The sequence below is a fragment of the Oryza sativa genome, chromosome 3, assembly GCF_034140825.1.
Source record: "Oryza sativa Japonica Group chromosome 3, ASM3414082v1".
In the NCBI taxonomy this organism is placed as follows: Eukaryota; Viridiplantae; Streptophyta; class Magnoliopsida; order Poales; family Poaceae; genus Oryza; species Oryza sativa.
In genome coordinates this window covers 23,005,148-23,021,689 of record NC_089037.1, presented here as the reverse complement: position 1 = coordinate 23,021,689, position 16,542 = coordinate 23,005,148, and the positions used below count along the sequence as shown (strand labels likewise).

Below are 16,542 nucleotides of genomic sequence, written 5' to 3'. Positions count from 1 at the left end.
GTATATCATTATTATTAATTTACATATTTTCATACTTTAAATGACTTATATTTTACATATTTTCATAAATTTTTAAATAAAAAGAATATCAAAAATATGTTTAAAAGTTAACAGCGTTAAACATTAAATCGGAGGTAGTAAATCACTATCATGCCAGTAAGCTATCATTCTGACCTTTTGCATGTACATAGTACATTATCGTTCCGACCTACTCATGTACATAAGTACATATCTTTTGGTAAATCTGATCTTGATGTTTTAAGATGCACACACTTGCATTAGTCTAAGTGCGCATGAAGATGATGGTAACATAGAATAGATTATCGTTTCCATCAATGGTTTACCAAAAGCATCCTATTATTGTGCCCAAACATGTACAGTGACGCCTTCATCAATGCTTATTAGAACCAAGCGAAGTAACTGACAGCAGAATGGCCGACTAGGCTGATAGAAAGAACCCAGACAAAATAAAAACACATACCTTTAAAAAAAAAGCGCTAGTGCCGCCCAGCCCCAGAACAGCACGAGCGGCAACCAGCCCCTCCTCTCCTCCCCTCTGTCTCACCGCCGCTCGAGCAGCCGCAGGCAAAGTTGGGTGGATGCAAGGATGGCGGCAGCAAGACTCCCTACCTCCTCCCGCAGACGAGGCGGCCGGGGCGTTGCCAAGACCGGAGGAAGGACCTCGAGTGACGGTTAGATCCGACGTCGGTGAGGCCGGATCCGGTCCCCACGTAGCCGGATCTAGCGTCACGCCGGTGGTGATGGGAATGATGTGCGGCGGTCCAGCGAGGAGCGCGGAAGCATCAGTAGAGGTGCGACGTGCAGGAGTGCCGCATGGGCAGTGATATCTGCGTGTGGCCGGCGCAGAGAGCGTGAAAGGAGGCCGACGACATGCAAGGCCATGGCAGGCAATGCACGAGTAGGTTGGCGGCGTACAGGTGGCGCACAAGGTTGTGGCCATTGCCGGAGCTAGTGGAGAGAGGCAATCGCCAGTGTTATAACCATACGTGGAGGCTGTGGCTGGCGGTGCATGAGGAGGATGCTGACGTCTCGAGGTGAAGGCCGCAATGCGTAGGTAGAAGGCCGATGACGCGAGGTGATGAGGCCGGCGTGGAGGCTGGAGCGGTGTGGTGGCGAGCCTACCATGGTGGGAGCACGACAAGGCTAGGGTGGTGCAGCGGCAAGGCTTCCACAGTGGAAGGACGAAGGCGATGGTGATGGTGGGTGAGTAGGAAAACTACGGGCAAAGGCCTAGCTTGCGAGCTAGCAACGGGCGCCGCATTCCCTTTGGGGTATTGTTACATTTTTTCCCCTCCCACAATGGTTTCTTCAGGTGAAACCCATGTCTTGATTCTTTAGGACAGGCGGCGGCGGCGCTCTTGGCGTTGTTTTCCTCCTTGGAGACATTGTTCAGAAGATCCATTCCTTAGGGGTGTTGTGTCCTTACTTTGTTTTTCAGTGGCAGGATCAGACATAAACGCGTGTTGTTGTTGTCTTTTTTCTTTTTTGATTATAGTCTCTAAGGACTATACCCTTATACCCTTTTTTTTTGTTATATCAATATATAGAAACGTCGCACTATCTTGTACGGGTTGTTCTTAAAAAAACATACATTTTTTTAGGAGAAGCAGAAGTACACCATTTGAAATTTATTAAAGATTTGAGGCAAGCAGATCGAATACCCCTCGTACCCCTATAAATACCAATGGTACACGATTTGGCCATGATACAAAACAAGAACACAATATTTGGAAGCAAGCACATATATGGCCAATCTGGTTAAGCTCATCGGCGCTTTTGGCAGCCCATTCGTGCACCGAGCTGAGGTGGCTCTACGGCTCAAGGGAGTAGCTTATGAGTTCATCCACGAGGACCTCAACAACAAGAGCGACCTGCTCCTCGCCAAGAACCCCATCCACAAGAAGGTTCCCGTTCTCCTCCATGGCGACCGCGCCGTCTGCGAATCGCTCGTCATCGTCGAGTACATCGACGAGGCGTTCAACGGCCCGCCCCTCCTGCCAGCCGACCCCTACCACCGCGCCATGGCTCGCTTTTGGGCTCACTTCATCGACCACAAGGCAATATTTTCTTGTCATAGTTTTAAATCCTATGTATGTCGTCGGTTTATTTTAAGATGGACGTAATATCATTTACACATTTTATGTTTTTCTTTTAGAAAAATATGCGACGCGAATTCGATATGTAATGTAACCCTAGATGATCATAGATTTTTTTTTTAAATGGACGTTCGAAATTTATCCATGTCACACTAAGTCCATGAGTAAAATCTTTACTTTTAGTTAAACTTTTACTCCTGATTACTGTGACGTGACAAATCTCTAGGTTGCACTTAGATATGAGATTAATTTTTAAATTTTACTACATATTTTTCCCGTTTGTTACCATATTGATCGTTCGTGTGCAGAGCACGAGGCCGTCATGGCTGGCGCTGTGGTTGGAGGGCGAGGAGCAGAAGGGGTTCTTGAAGGAGACCAAGGAGAACCTGGCTCTCCTGGAAGCGCAGCTCGGGGGGAAGAGGTTCTTTGCAGGTGACTCCATCGGCTACCTGGACATCGCCGCCGGTGGGCTGGCTCACTGGGTCGGCGTGCTGGAGGAGGTTACCGGAGTGAGCTTGGTCGCCGGCGACGATGGCGATGACGAGTATCCCGCTCTGCGCCGGTGGACCAACGAGTACACGGCCAACGATGCCGTGAAGCTGTGTTTGCCCAACAGAGAGCGCATCGCCGCCTTCTTCACGCCAAAGGACAAGTACAAGATTATGGCCAGGGCGATGCTGCGGCAGCAGTGATTTTTATTCGGACTGCATGATGAACAGATCAATATTCCTCTATTTCTGTGAGTGCCATGTAGGAGTAGACCTCTTGATCATCTCTTTCCGTATGATTAATAAATTAATATGTTGTATGTCAGTGAGTACTATATGGTATTTCTTGAATAAAATGGAGTCTGAATATGGACAAGAAAATTAATTACACCTATAGATCAGTTTTCTTATTAGTAAGTCAGTCAGAAAATTAATTTTTTAAGTACCAAATTTTAGAAAATGTGGTATCTATCGATATCTTTTCAAGGTTGGTAAAAGTTACCCATTAGAAAAACGTCCGCAACGTATTTCTCAAAAATTATCAAAGATCAAGAGCAACCTAAGTCATTCTTTTACCATATCGCTGCTAGATTATAAAAAAATATTGCAAACTTGCATTAACTTAGTGGACACGTTAATTTAATCAGCTTCAGTTGGCATACACAAACCAACAAACCTACATAGCAATTGCATTACTTTTCATACACTGGTGGAAACTATCTTTTCTCCCGGTTCGTAACCCCTTTTAGTCCCGATTATCCAACCGGGACTACGAATTCAGGACTAAAGATCACTATATTTAATCCCGGGTGAAATAACCAGATCGATCTTTAGTCCCGGTATCTTTAGTCCCGGTTGGTGAGGGACTAAAGAGGGATAACAGATGGTCCCCTTTCTTCTTCTTTTTTTCTTTTTTATTTTCTCCCGAATCAAGTGGTATGCATATCCCTAAATTAAACCCCAAATCCCAAATCAAAGTAACATCCAAATCCACACACAAATCAAATACATCACAAATCCTAAAAAAAATTACACACAAATCAAATCTGAAATTTTTACATTTTGGTCCTTTTTGAAAACTTATTTTACAAATGGACCCCTGGAAAAACTTAAACCGGAAACGGTCCTTTTTGGGACGCCAGAGTGGCTGGCGCCATCCCCCAACATGGCGGCGCCAGCCAAACTGGCGCCTTGCCCATGCCACCGTGGCACCAGGGCTTACGTGGCGTTGCTGACTCGGCAGAGCGGGGCACCAGCCACACTAGCGCCGCACCGCATACGACGGCGCCAGCATGTATGGCGCACCCCTCCTCTGTGGGCCCCACCAACTTTCTCCTCCCACTCCCATTTTTGTCAAGTCTCTTCTACCTCCGGGCAACGGCTAGCGCCGCCCCCTCTCCTCCGAGGACCTTCTACCTCCGGGCCGCGGCTGGCGCCGCCCTCACGTACTGTGGCGCTAGGGTGGCTGGCACCACCCTCTGCCTCCCTGCAAATCGAAAATCTATATTGCACAAATATACCAATTCACCGTTCGCAATTCAAATCACAATTGACAGTTTCATACAGACTAAAATAAGTTCCAATTGCACAAATCACAATGCCAAAAGTCCATCACATAGTCCATCACATATTCCACACATGAAACAATGCCAAAAGTCCATCACATATTCCACACATCAAACAATGTCAAAAGTCCATTACATAGTCCTCACATAGTCCATCACATTTTCTATCACATAGTGCACCACATACGTCATACTACCAACAAATAGATTAACTTCATACAAATCACTTCTTCCGTTGGCGCCGAATAGCTTGCGAGCCCGGAGTGTATCTACATTTAAAAATCCAATGTTTAAAACATTTAAAAAACAAAATGAGTGAAATCAAATAACATTTGAGAATGGTAAGCTCATTTTACCTCTTTTTCGCTGCCTGAGTGGATCGCAAGTTGTATTGGGTGGGTTGCGTCCCCTGAGGCGCATCGGGAAGCTGCGACATGTCTATCTCCTCAGCGTCTGGTGCGACGTAGTCCTCATCCTCCTCGTCGAGTCATTGTCGTCGTCATTGTCGTCGCTAGGTGGAGCCGGCGCCTTCCCCTTTCCCCTCCCTTGTGGAATGCGTGACGACGACGAACCACCAACTTCTTCACGCTCTTCTATCCTGATGGAGTGTCGAGCGATACTTGTACGCGCGGAGATAGGTGCGGATTGAGGTAGTGGTGGTGGTACTCTCCGCGGTTGGTACACGTCTTCCAATCCAACCGACCCGCAACCTAATCTTGCAACAAGTTTCCGGCATCTTTGACGAACTTTCTGCATTTTAAAAAAAGAAGTTTGTTAGGTATAACTCAAGTAATGCGAAGTGTTAAATCAATTTTACCTCTAAGATATTGCGGAGTGTGTTCTCCGTTTCCTCACCACCCCTCGAAGATTGGAGGGCATGCCCCATTTTGTTCACACTCCTAAAGAGCTCTCTGGACTGAAAGCGTGAGAAGATGTATGTTAGGGTTTAGGGTGCAAATGGAAATCACTTTGACAAATGCAAGAAAACTTACGACTCTATCTCTAAGTGGGGCGTGCTCCATTTGATAACCGACCCTAGTCTAGACGTCGTAGGGATTCCGCCCCTCATTAGAATCGCGGTCTTCCTCTATGTCGGCTTCCGTCCATGTAGGGCATAGGAATAGTCTATATGTCCTATGCAGCCAATGAAGGTACTCTGAGAAAAGATGATTTGGTGTATTGTCTCGATGTACCTGTCGTTCCTTCCCGCTGTCCTCCATTCATCAATGTATCTATTATGCTCTAGCCCCCAGTCTTTCACTTTCTTTGTTCTCACCCTGTCGTACCTTGACAAGTGGAAGGTGATGAAAGCAAAGTGAGCATCGACAAGGGTCAAATGGTACAAAATTGAACATTGACAATGAAAGCAAACAAAGATAAGAAATATTTACTTGTCCAATTCAACTCTAGTTGAGATGTTCTCAACCGGCCAATCTTGTTTCTTCCCGAACTGTCGCATGACACGGTGCGGAAGGTGGTACTCAACTGCCCAGAAACAAATCAATGGGCACTGGTACATGAAGTAATCGGAGTCTCGATTGCACAGCGAGTTCAGGGTCAGACTTGAAGCCTCATTGTGTGGTATGGTAACCACCCAATCTACAAAAGTTGAAGAGATGTCGTAGGTTAGTATCTCAATTATAGAAGTAAATGTCTAACTAGAAGTGATATTGGAAGTACTTACATGTTGAGGTTGTAAGCAGTCCATCTCATTGACATAATGCTTGTATGCCAAGGTTGGCGACCAAAGGAATCCATATCGCCGAAGCAATGTCACCCCTAGCATCTGGAAACAGAACTCCTCCCAACAAGAGCAAGATGTATGCACGGGCATAGCACTCAACACGCCATGGCTCAGCGTTGTCGTCACGATGTGAGAAGTTCTGGCTCAGCCAAGACAGGGGTATTCCATTCTGCTTCTTCTTGCCCCCTTGCCCCTGCTCAATGTTGAGTGAAATGCCAAGCAGCTGCTCCACTTGTGCACGCCATCCAGGATTCTTTGTCCTGCCCGTCACTGCATGCCCCCGTAATGGGAGGGCCAAGATCATAGCCACATCCTGAAGAGTGATGGTCATCTCACCACTGGTGAGGTGGAAGCTGTGTGTCTCAGGCCTCCATCTGCCCACAAGTGTTGTCAACGCAGGAGTGTTGAACACTGGCATTCCTCTGTTCATGACCAAGGCCACCCCGAGCAACCCGGCCGCCCTTAGGTACGGGATGTACCTATCGTCGAACACTGGGGGGGCATGAGCTCTAACTCGGAGCGGTTGAAGTACCTGCATTAGCAATTGTAAATCAATTAGTGAATATAATATCAAACACACGCTACCGATACTTAGATACAAGTGAATCGATGCCGATTCATACCCTCCCCGCCTCGATCGCAGCCCCGCGATGACGGGCCTCGTAGTACTCCTCCAAGGCTAGGTAAGTCGGCGGTTGTCCCTCCTCGGCCATCCTACATGAAAAAGTAATAAATTCACCGTTAGTTACCAACATGACATAACTTAAAATAAAATGAATGTGAGAATCCAAAATAAATAAATAGACATTAAATAGACAAGAATAAAACATGCATTGACTTAAGTAGGAAAACAAAAGCCTCCCTAACACTTCTATTTTTTTTGGACTTCTTCTTTTTTGGATGCTTAGGACACTTAGGTTTCTTGTGACCCTCCTGGTGACATAACGAGCATCTATTTTGCACTAGCACAGCATCAAGTTGAACACCTGAAGGTGGTTTCCTTCTAGAACCACCAAGACCCGAGTCCATTCGTTCTTGAATCGCTTCAATCTCCTCTTCCCTCTTGTTTTAATCTTCAAATCTGGGTCAGCAACAAATTCTTCACCATCGTACGGTGGCCACTGTGTGGGGTCGAGGTATGGCTCAAAGCGACTTGCCCATGTGTTCACAACGGCTCTTGAAGAGAACTGATACGATATTCGGTTGGGAGATTCCTCATCAATTGCATGAATTAGATAAACGTGGACGAGATGTGAGCAAGGCATATGGTAGAGCAATGGCCTTTGGCAAGAACATGAGTTCCCCTCACCTTCAACTTTGAAGGCTCTTGCGCCGAATCTAACACCACTACGCGTTATACCACCCTTCTCTGTGACCTCGTATGTCTTTTTCTGCTTATCGAAACACCTTGAAGTGTGTTTGTTCGCCTTGCTTTTTTGCACCTTCATCTTACTAGCGACCTTGGCAGACCAGCGCTCCCCTGACTGGACTCGCTTCACTGCTTCATTTTGTCTGTTCACAAAGTAATGATTGCACTTCATGAAGGTAAATGCCACTATGGCCGTCACTGGAAGCTTACGAACACCAACTAGCACGCTATTGAACTGTTCGGCCATGTTGGTTGTCATGTAACCCCACCGGCAGCTATTTCTATCATATGCACGAGACCACTTATCTTTGTCCAACAACTCATCTTCAAGCCATTTACGAGGACCTTCAGGAATACGCTGTCTTAGTGCCTCAACATCCCTCTCAAATATCCACTTCTTGTCAATCTTACATATCCTTAGGAGCTCTTCTGTCTGATGCTTATCCGCACCGGCCTTGTGAAAATTAGCACTGAAGTGCCTCATGCACCATCGGTGGTGAATCGGTGACAATCCTGGAACAGGAGCCCTCATGGCATTCATTATACCAGCATGTCGATCTGAGATAATACAAACCTCCCTGTGCGGCCCAACCACAACCTGTCGGACAAGATCGATAAACCAGCACCAGTCTCGTGAATTCTCTTTCTCTACCGAGGCAAAAGCTAAAGGTACAAGTTGGTCCTCCGCATCAGCTGATAATGCAGTCATAAAGGCATCACTGTATTTCCCAGTTAGGAAGGTTGCATCTATAGCTAGTACTGGCCTGCAATGCTTAAAAGCCTCAATGGAAGGACCGAAGCACCAGAATGCACGCATAAAAATTTTTTTGGTCACTCCATCAATGTTGACAACCCTATCAGGATGAGTATCGATGTGGTAGACCATACTGGGATTTCTCTGCTTAATGGCTTGTAGCAAAGTGGGCAAATGGACGTACGCTTCACCCCATTCTCCGTAAATGAGCTTCATAGCCTCTTCTCGTGCCCTCCAAGCCTTGCCATACTTCACCCTATACTGGAAAACCTCAAATATATACAAAGCTAACGCAGAAGCAGAGAGTGTATGTTGCAATTTTATGGCATTGCATAATCTATTTGCTATGAACTTAGATGTCAGCTGCCGGTGGCTCCTTGAACCTTCGGCAGCAGCACAACTATGTGCCTTACCAACCTGTGATATCCTCCACGTGCCACTAGACCTCTTAGTTGCATGGACCTTCCATTTGCACCGTGGGTTTTCACATTTAACAGTGTACCTCCTATTTGCGGCAGAATTGACAACACGATATGGACGATGGTGCACGATGGCATACTCCTTGAGCCATAGCTTCAATGCGACCATGGATGGGAACTCTAAACCCTTTTTGAGACCATCCACCTGGAATGGTTCTGGCAACTGATCTAGGTTGATGCCGCCATCTAGTATTGCACCATGGGCATGTGTTAGGTCCCTAAACTCAGGAATGTCCGGCTTCCTCCCAAACACCTTCTCAAACGCACGACATTCCTCTAATGCTAACTTGTCATTGTTAGTTAGTGGAGGGAATGGACGGTCATCATCGGAGTCTTCAGCAAATTCAACATCATATTGCTCAACACTTGCCTCCTCGTCAACCTCCTCTCTATTGACTTCTACTGAGACAGAATCGTGACCACCACTCAATTCGACAATAAAGTAATCATTTGGATTCACATATTGGCCTGCTACTTGCGTCGGGTATTCAGGGTTGCCTCCGTACGACGACCAATGTACACTCTCCGACAAATATTCACTTAGATCAAGCCCCTCTTGTACTAACTCCCTTTTCATCTCCCTCGCTGCGTCCATATCATCACTACCGCAATGTCTCTTTGATGGTCCTGCCTCCCCTAAATCATTTCCAAACAAAGGTCTCTTCTTCTCTCCTTTCCCCTCCAAGTCTTCTCGTACCAACTCAGTCTTACTTGCACCCCCTCCACGACGAGAAGAATATGTCACAAAATTCTTCTCAACGTAATGATAAGGAGATTTGTTTAGATCCAAAATTTCTACGGTACGTACCAACTTTGATGCAAACACCTCTAGAGATCTAAACTGAGACTCTTTTATCAAATCAAAATAAACTTCCCATTCCAACTGACCTATCACATTTAATATATACTTATGCCCTTGACCAACATCGTATCTCCCATAAAAACGAATCTCTACATTATCCTCGGTCCATCCAAGAACTTCTTTCACTCGTGACCTTAGTTCATCAAGAGTTGAGTGGGTGGGAAACAAAATGGTCTTTAATGACATATCCTCAAACTCAACATGTGCACCAACGTAAGGTTCCACCACTCTACCACCGTAGTAAACACGAACAAGTCTATCCATCTACACCAAAAAATCAAATGTAACTTTACAACAAAAATTAAATCTTCCTTCCTAAATGTAGTCCAAACCGACATATTATAACCAATGCATAACTTAAATTGTCCCAAAGCTAGTACTCCACAAAAAATATTTAATCCACGTACAAATATCAACAAGTTTACTAGTGCATTACACATCAAAATATTACAAATACTCTGTCATACAACCCAACCTAGTTCTAATTAACTACAATCAATTTCTATATGCAACCAAATTTGTCTCCCCTTCGTATAATTAATGGTTAAAAGTTTAACCTATAGGCTATAGCATCAAGTCCATCAAATTAAATTTACTTTCATGCCTCAACCCTAATTTTTCATCCATCCATCCAACCAAACCATCCAAAAATTAACACTACCACATATATGGTTCAAAAATTCGTAATGAGTACATTGCAAACATGTAGCACTACAACAAGCTAATCCCAAGAACAAATGCTAAAAATCACAAATTTGGGAAAAAAGGGGTTCTAGGGTTACCCTCCGATCTACAAATTCAACCAATAAAAATGAAAAAAAGAGGGGGGAATGGAGGAGTCTACCTTTCTCTTCGATTTTCACAAAAAATCCCGCGAAAAACGAGTTCAAATGGAGTGGATTTGAGGTGGAGAGGTGAGGGGGAGAGAGGGGGAGAGCTGCTGCTCCTCTGCTCGGGCTGGAGATGGGTGCGAATGAGGGTGGGGAGAAGAAGATGGTGGGGTCCACGCGGGTTAAAGAGGGTGGCCCACGCTGAAGGGGTGCGCCAGCATGGCTGGCGCCGTGGTGCGTGGGGCGGCACAGTGTGGCTGGCGCCCCCCCTCTGCCTAGTCAGCACGGCCACATACGCCGTAGTGCCACGGTGGCACGGGCATGACGCCATGGTGGCTGGCGCCACCATGTTGGGAGACGGTGCCAACCACTCTGGCGCCCTAAAAAGGACCATTTCCGGTTTAAGTTTTCTTAGGGGTCCATTTGTAAAATAAGTTTTCAAAAAAGACTAAAATGTAAAAATTTCAGCAAATCAAATTACATTCTACAAAATTCATCGCAAATACATCACAAGTTCACATCACACACAAATCAAATACATCACAGGATCATGCAATAAATCACAAATTCTAAAAAAAAATTCACATAGGCGCCGGCCGGCCACCGTCGCGCGGCCCTCCGCGGCGCTGCCCACCGCCGCGCCGCCGCCCGCTGCCATGACGGCCGCCGCCCGGCCGGCCAGCTCTCGCTCTTGCTCGATCTCGATCGATCCAAAAAAGAAAGAGATAGCAGCAAAGAGATAGGGAGTTAGAGAGGAAAAAAAGAGATAGAGAGAGAGAGTTTGTTATGTGGACGAGAGAAGAGGATAAGTAATAGGGATTATATAGTACGTGTTGATTTTTATTGCCGGTTAGTAACACCAACCGGGACTAAAGTTAGATCTTTAGTCCCGGTTAGTGTTACAAACCGGGACTAAAAATCATCTTTAGAGTAAAGATCATCAGTCATGTTGTTCTTATAAACCGGGACTGAAAATTATTTTTAGTCCCGGTTTTTAATGGAACCGGGACTGAAAATTTTAGTCCCGGTTTTTAATGGAACCGGGACTGAAAATTGTTTTTAGTCCCGGTGGGTCGACCGACCAAATATGGTTTCTCCACCAGTGATAGGTAATAGTCCCATATCCATCATTATTTGTCGAAATGGAAACTTGATTGTGAAGACATTTTTGAAAAGTAAAATCTGTTGTGAAAGTTTGTGATCGATTCCTTATGAAATTCCATTCAAACATAGCTTAGCTTTCACCTGCACTGAACTCAACTATGTTAGCTGCTCTTGCTGTATCAAAATCGAAACTATTGATATCAAGTTAAGTAGCATTGCAGAATGGAGCCTGACGTGGCAGCATGTAGCTGGTCCACGTCACTAACATCCTATGAGCCATGGCCTTCTGCTATGGAAGAGAATGAGCCAGGGATGCAGCCATCTTATCCAAAATAATCTCTGTGTTTCTGGCTCATATCATGTGACATGTGTGACAGTCTGAGAGCTTTCGTCCTCCTCCATTCCACACCAAGCCGGCCATGGCTAAGGTAGCTCTCAGCTCCCTCCTCGCCGTCGGTGGCGCCGCCGCCTTCGCCGTTCAGCCGTCGAAGAAAACCGGCTCCGGTTTGTTTCGCAATCGCGTCATCACCGTCAGGCGGCCCAGGATTTCAGCCAATCTCGGTAATAATGGTCTCCTGAATTCCTCTTTGTATCCTTCCATTTTCTGTGCAAGCTGTTTGAACTTTGAAGTATACTTAAATAATCTTACCAAATTTATTTGGCAATATTGCCAAGTTTTGGCAGTATTGCTTATGTATTTACCAAAGTTTGGTAAAAAAAAAAACTAAATAGTTACACATCTTTAACAATTTTACCAAAAATTGGTATGGTTTAAAATGATATTAATCTGAACAACTCCTAAGATTTTGAGTGATGCGTACAGGTGGAGATGGGGAGGTGAAGCCTGCAGGTAACAAGAAGAAGTTCATCACCAGAGAAGAGGAGCCAGAGCAGTAAGCAACTCAACTCAACTCAACTCAGCTCTGCATTTTTGTTTACCCTTCTTCCCTGAAACATAAAGAAAAAAAAATCTGAACTATGTTCTTCTCAGAGAGATGTGTGGTTGAGAGAAATAAACATGAGAGAAAAAAACTGTGATCTTGCTAACTGATGGAAATGCAGGTATTGGCAGGCGGCAGGGGAGAGGAAGGGCGAGAACCCGATGAAGACGCCGCTGCCCTACATCATCATCTTTGGCATGTCGACGCCCTTCGTCATCCTCGCCATCGCCTTCGCTAATGGCTGGATCAAGGTCCCCGTCCGGTGAACCTCCTCCCGTCCATGTCGCATCATCATCAGTTCATCACATCAGCAAATCTTGGAAGGTTGCTACTTGCTGCCAAGAAACTCCTCACTGCGACCACTGCACTCCTACCGGGAGCCCTGAAGAGTAAAATTTCATAGAGATCTTGAGCATACCAGTACGTAATGTATGTGATAAACAAGTACCTTTTTTCCCAGTACTGTAAATCTGTAAGTAATTACAGTTCATATTAACATCCTTCCTGCTTCTGATCCAAGGAGGTTTTGTCATGTACAAGAGGAGGTTTTTATGGCATCAGCTTTGTCAGTTGATATTCAGTTAACGTGCAAGTTGCAGAATCTGAACTAGATTACAGTTTACAAATCTCAACAAGGTCTGCAGTAAAACAGCTTCTCTTTTCTTTGATTACGGTCTTTCAAATCTCAATTCGGTCTGCAGTAAAAACAGCTTATGTGCAGTTATTACATAACCAACGGATTGCCAAAAAAAGAGAACAAGGACTATGCTGAACTGCCGATCAAACTACAGACATACAGCCGTGAAATATAGAAACCAGCCAGACAGGCCAATAATGCAAAAGCATAAATGCAAATCTCAGTATCATCTATGAATCATTTGAAGCAAACCTGAAATACTAAATTTTCAGTAGATATATCTTCCAGGTTACGGATATAACAGCTGCTTCAACAGCTTATTTCCCCCATTTCTCTCCACGGTTATACACCTAAAAACACACCTGTCAACGCAATTTCAGTAGATATATCTGATTTGGTGAAAGAAGCCATAGAATTTCGGCTCGGCGGGTTACACCACATAAACATTTTTCTTTCGCATATCAGACGACCATGTGTATATATATATTGTTGAGCAATAACACCCACAGATATACATTTTATCAATGTTTGAAGTAACGGTGGTCATCATTTGGAGGTTGCCTAGTGTGGTTTCCTATCAAATTCAGACTCATGACAGTGAGGATCAAGCCAATCACGAGGAGAGCTCTTTGGCACGCCCTTGCTATGTGTTCTAGCTCCCATGAGCTCCCTCAGGGTTTCCACCTTGTTCTCCTGAGCATTGCCAGTGAATTTGTTATCTGCTTCCTTCAGCTTGTTTCTGAATCGCTGCTTACGGCCAACTATGTTGATCTCCTGCTGCTTTGCTTGAGATGGTGGAGCGCCATGAGGTCCCAAGTATATCTTCTCCTCTTTCTCCTGTTCAAATTGAATTTACATCCGAATGAAGTATGATCAACTGCAGTACAGTTTTTAATGAAGATAAAATTACTAACATATAAATACATGATAGAGTCATAGAGATCTAAGGACATTCTAGAACTTACCTTCAGAGGTTCAGGATCCTTAGGTTTAGGGGCAGTATGCTCAGTAACGTCATCTTCTTGAGTGGTCAAATTAGGAATAACAAATCCATCAGCATCTGCAAGTGTACCATAAAACTTTGTGAAAAGAGAAATTTTACAGTCCTTGAGAAAGTATCTCTAAGGTACCAAAATTTTACACTAAAAGTTTTGGTACCTGGAGGTATCTAGTACACGTGTACCTCCAGAAACCAAGTTTTACACTAAAAAATATGATACATCCCGGTACTTTCTCAAGGATGATAAAATTAACCTAGTGAAAAATGGCACCACCTTTAGCAAAACTCAGCATGGTACTCAAATTCAAGGAATTAAAACTGCAATTTGGTAAATAGTAGGTGCTCAGTTTTTGATATGTAAACACTGGAAATCACTAGTATACTGAGTGATTCTTTTTTTTTTCCTGATCCACTGGTTGTAGAGCTAGCTAATAGTATATGATGCATTTGTGTATTATATACATTTTTAGACACTAGAAAAGTTCAAAAAAGCTTAATATGTAAGCAAAAGCATCACTTAGTAAGAAAAAAGATTGACACAGAAACCTGGCCTACATATCCTTGTGAGTTGTTATTTAGTTGAGCAACTTAAAAATGCAAGAGTCCTGTTTGTAAAAAAATAAGGTTGTAACATTGAATTTGGAAGATCAAGAATCAAGTGCCAAATGCTATAAAATTGCAGTTTGAGTTTGAACTTGTTTGGCACCCAACGCACCAAACAATTGCATTTCAAGTGAAATTTTGGATGAAATGTTACAAGTCAGATTCTTAGACTGATAGATTATCTCCCGAAAGCACAACATGGACAAAAAGCTGCATGCTTCCCCACCTCAAAATTATCGAAGTTGTTCCAACATACTACCAGTGCCAGCTAATTTGTCGAAGTTGTGTTCTAACATACTACAAGTGCTAGCTAATTTGTGGACTCCTGACACTGATATGGAAAAAAAGATACACATCAACAACCCCTGAACCCTAGTCTGTTTGTCGCAATCTCGCAATAACATCCCCCTAACCAAGAATGTCAGATTGCCACGAACTCTGCAATTCTACAGATATATAACACGCTCGCGGCGCCTCAAGCAAAGTCCTAGATAACTACAATTCCAAGCGGGTGCCCCCGATGGGCACAAGCAAGAAGCAACAGTTGTACGGAAGTGGCGAGATGAGATAGGCTCTTTTGTTAACTTTACCCCACTCGTCTTCTTCTTCTTCGGTGGCGGCAGCGGCGGCGGCCGTGGCAGCATCCTCCGGTGGCGGGACTGCTTCCGCCGGCTTAGGGTGAGAGGCGGCCATGGAGCCCCGCGGAGGTGAGAGGCCTCGGTGGATCGGCCCCTCCCCTTCCCCTCTCGCTCTGGATTTGCAGCTTCAGCTTGGAGCTCGGATTCCACTGCGGCTGCGCTTTCGCAATCGCAGCTCTTCTTGGCAGGCAATGGCATGGGTTGATCCCATTTTCACCCGATCCGAAATCAGAGAAGGCCCATGAGCCGGATGGGGTCTGGCCCATTGGATCACATAGCCCGGGCCTATTTCTCCACGAAATAAGTTTACTTTGGCTCCCTTAGCTAGTGGCGGAATATGATTCGTATGCCTAAACAACGGTACCGGATATCTCGACTCCGAATATTAAAACTGATCCAGCTTAACTCTTTCGATGGCTTTGGAGGATGGTTACATTGACGTGACAACTACTTGGCAGCGTTGATATGATCTTAGTCCTACGTGGTGTTGACGTGACGCTTATGTGGTATTAGAATATATATATATATATAGGAGCTGGATAATATGAACCTCGGTTCATATGCACCCAAATCCTATGCTCTACACGTGTGCCAACGATTTCTTAGGCAGGTACATTTTCAACCATACTAATATGCACCAAACCTTGCTTTTTTCTCTATAGACCCTGGAGGGCAAGGTACATTTTGCAAAACACGTTCCCTGATATGCCCCCCAACTAGTATTCCTCTTTCCCATTCAGCTACTAGTACAGTAGTACTCTTCTTTCCCATTCAACTAGCACATCGTGCTCCCTCTGACATCCTGCCTCCTCCCATTTCAAAAAGTGGTCTTGATTATTTATAGCATTGAGTGTTTTAATTGCTCTGACAAAAAAAGAGGTTACATTGCTCCATCAAACCATTTGTCACATCCATGTTAAGTGAGGATGGCATATCGAAGTGTCCATTCCATATGCATTGCGGCATGCCTCTTTGCATAAAAAGAATATCGCAAAATACTCTATCTATTTTAAAATGTGGATATAATACCTTCGTCTTTTAATATATGATGCCGTTGATTTTTTTTACAAGAGTTTAACCATTCGTTTTATTCAAAATATTTGAACAAATATTAAAAAAATGTCATGATTAAAGAACATTTGATGATAAATCATATCATAATAAAATAAATGATAATGATTTGAATTATTTGAAAAAGACGAATAGTCAAACGTATTTTAGAAAGCAAATAACATCATATATTAAAAAACTAAGGGAGTATGATCTTTGCATAAAAATATATATAGTCGTACTTTAAAATATCAAACACTACGTTAACATATTATGAAAATTTGGTTAAAAATCTGAATGAGCTTTTATTCAGATTTGTTGTATCAAGATAGATCACATCATGTCTTAAAATGAGATTTTT

The 16,542-nt window shown here is 44.1% G+C and overlaps 3 protein-coding genes across 3 annotated transcripts; 2 read left to right on the top strand and 1 right to left on the bottom strand.

Annotated features, from left to right (window-relative positions):
* The first annotated feature begins 1,734 nt into the window (after nucleotides 1–1,734).
* Nucleotides 1,735–3,003, top strand: LOC4333371 (probable glutathione S-transferase). Its single transcript, XM_015774611.3, has 2 exons — nucleotides 1,735–2,078; nucleotides 2,426–3,003. Exons 1-2 carry the CDS (start codon nucleotides 1,767–1,769, stop codon nucleotides 2,807–2,809), a joined length of 696 nt encoding a protein of 231 aa, XP_015630097.1. The 5' UTR covers nucleotides 1,735–1,766; the 3' UTR covers nucleotides 2,810–3,003.
* Nucleotides 3,004–11,666: 8,663 nt separating this feature from the next.
* On the top strand, nucleotides 11,667–12,833 carry LOC4333370 (uncharacterized). Its single transcript, XM_015772867.2, has 3 exons — nucleotides 11,667–11,873; nucleotides 12,136–12,205; nucleotides 12,375–12,833. Exons 1-3 carry the CDS (start codon nucleotides 11,732–11,734, stop codon nucleotides 12,517–12,519), a joined length of 357 nt encoding a protein of 118 aa, XP_015628353.1. The 5' UTR covers nucleotides 11,667–11,731; the 3' UTR covers nucleotides 12,520–12,833.
* A 487-nt stretch (nucleotides 12,834–13,320) lies between these two features.
* On the bottom strand, nucleotides 13,321–15,314 carry LOC4333369 (uncharacterized). The gene is made up of 3 exons (XM_015772866.3): nucleotides 15,084–15,314; nucleotides 13,856–13,950; nucleotides 13,321–13,727 (listed from the first exon to the last, which is right to left on the bottom strand). The coding sequence occupies exons 1-3, from the start codon at nucleotides 15,184–15,186 to the stop codon at nucleotides 13,452–13,454; spliced, it is 474 nt and encodes a 157-aa protein (XP_015628352.1). The 5' UTR covers nucleotides 15,187–15,314; the 3' UTR covers nucleotides 13,321–13,451.
* Nucleotides 15,315–16,542: the final 1,228 nt, after the last annotated feature.

Coding starts and splice junctions, on each gene's coding strand:
- LOC4333369 (XM_015772866.3), bottom strand. CDS start 15,186: ATGGCCGCCTCTCACCCTAAGCCGGCGGAAGCAGTCCCGCCACCGGAG. Junction 13,951..15,083: donor AGAAGAAGAAGACGAGTGGG/GTAAAGTTAACA, acceptor GTACACTTGCAG/ATGCTGATGGATTTGTTATT. Junction 13,728..13,855: donor AGGATCCTGAACCTCTGAAG/GTAAGTTCTAGA, acceptor CAATTTGAACAG/GAGAAAGAGGAGAAGATATA.
- LOC4333370 (XM_015772867.2), top strand. CDS start 11,732: ATGGCTAAGGTAGCTCTCAGCTCCCTCCTCGCCGTCGGTGGCGCCGCC. Junction 11,874..12,135: donor CAGGATTTCAGCCAATCTCG/GTAATAATGGTC, acceptor TGATGCGTACAG/GTGGAGATGGGGAGGTGAAG. Junction 12,206..12,374: donor AGAGAAGAGGAGCCAGAGCA/GTAAGCAACTCA, acceptor ATGGAAATGCAG/GTATTGGCAGGCGGCAGGGG.
- LOC4333371 (XM_015774611.3), top strand. CDS start 1,767: ATGGCCAATCTGGTTAAGCTCATCGGCGCTTTTGGCAGCCCATTCGTG. Junction 2,079..2,425: donor CTCACTTCATCGACCACAAG/GCAATATTTTCT, acceptor GTTCGTGTGCAG/AGCACGAGGCCGTCATGGCT.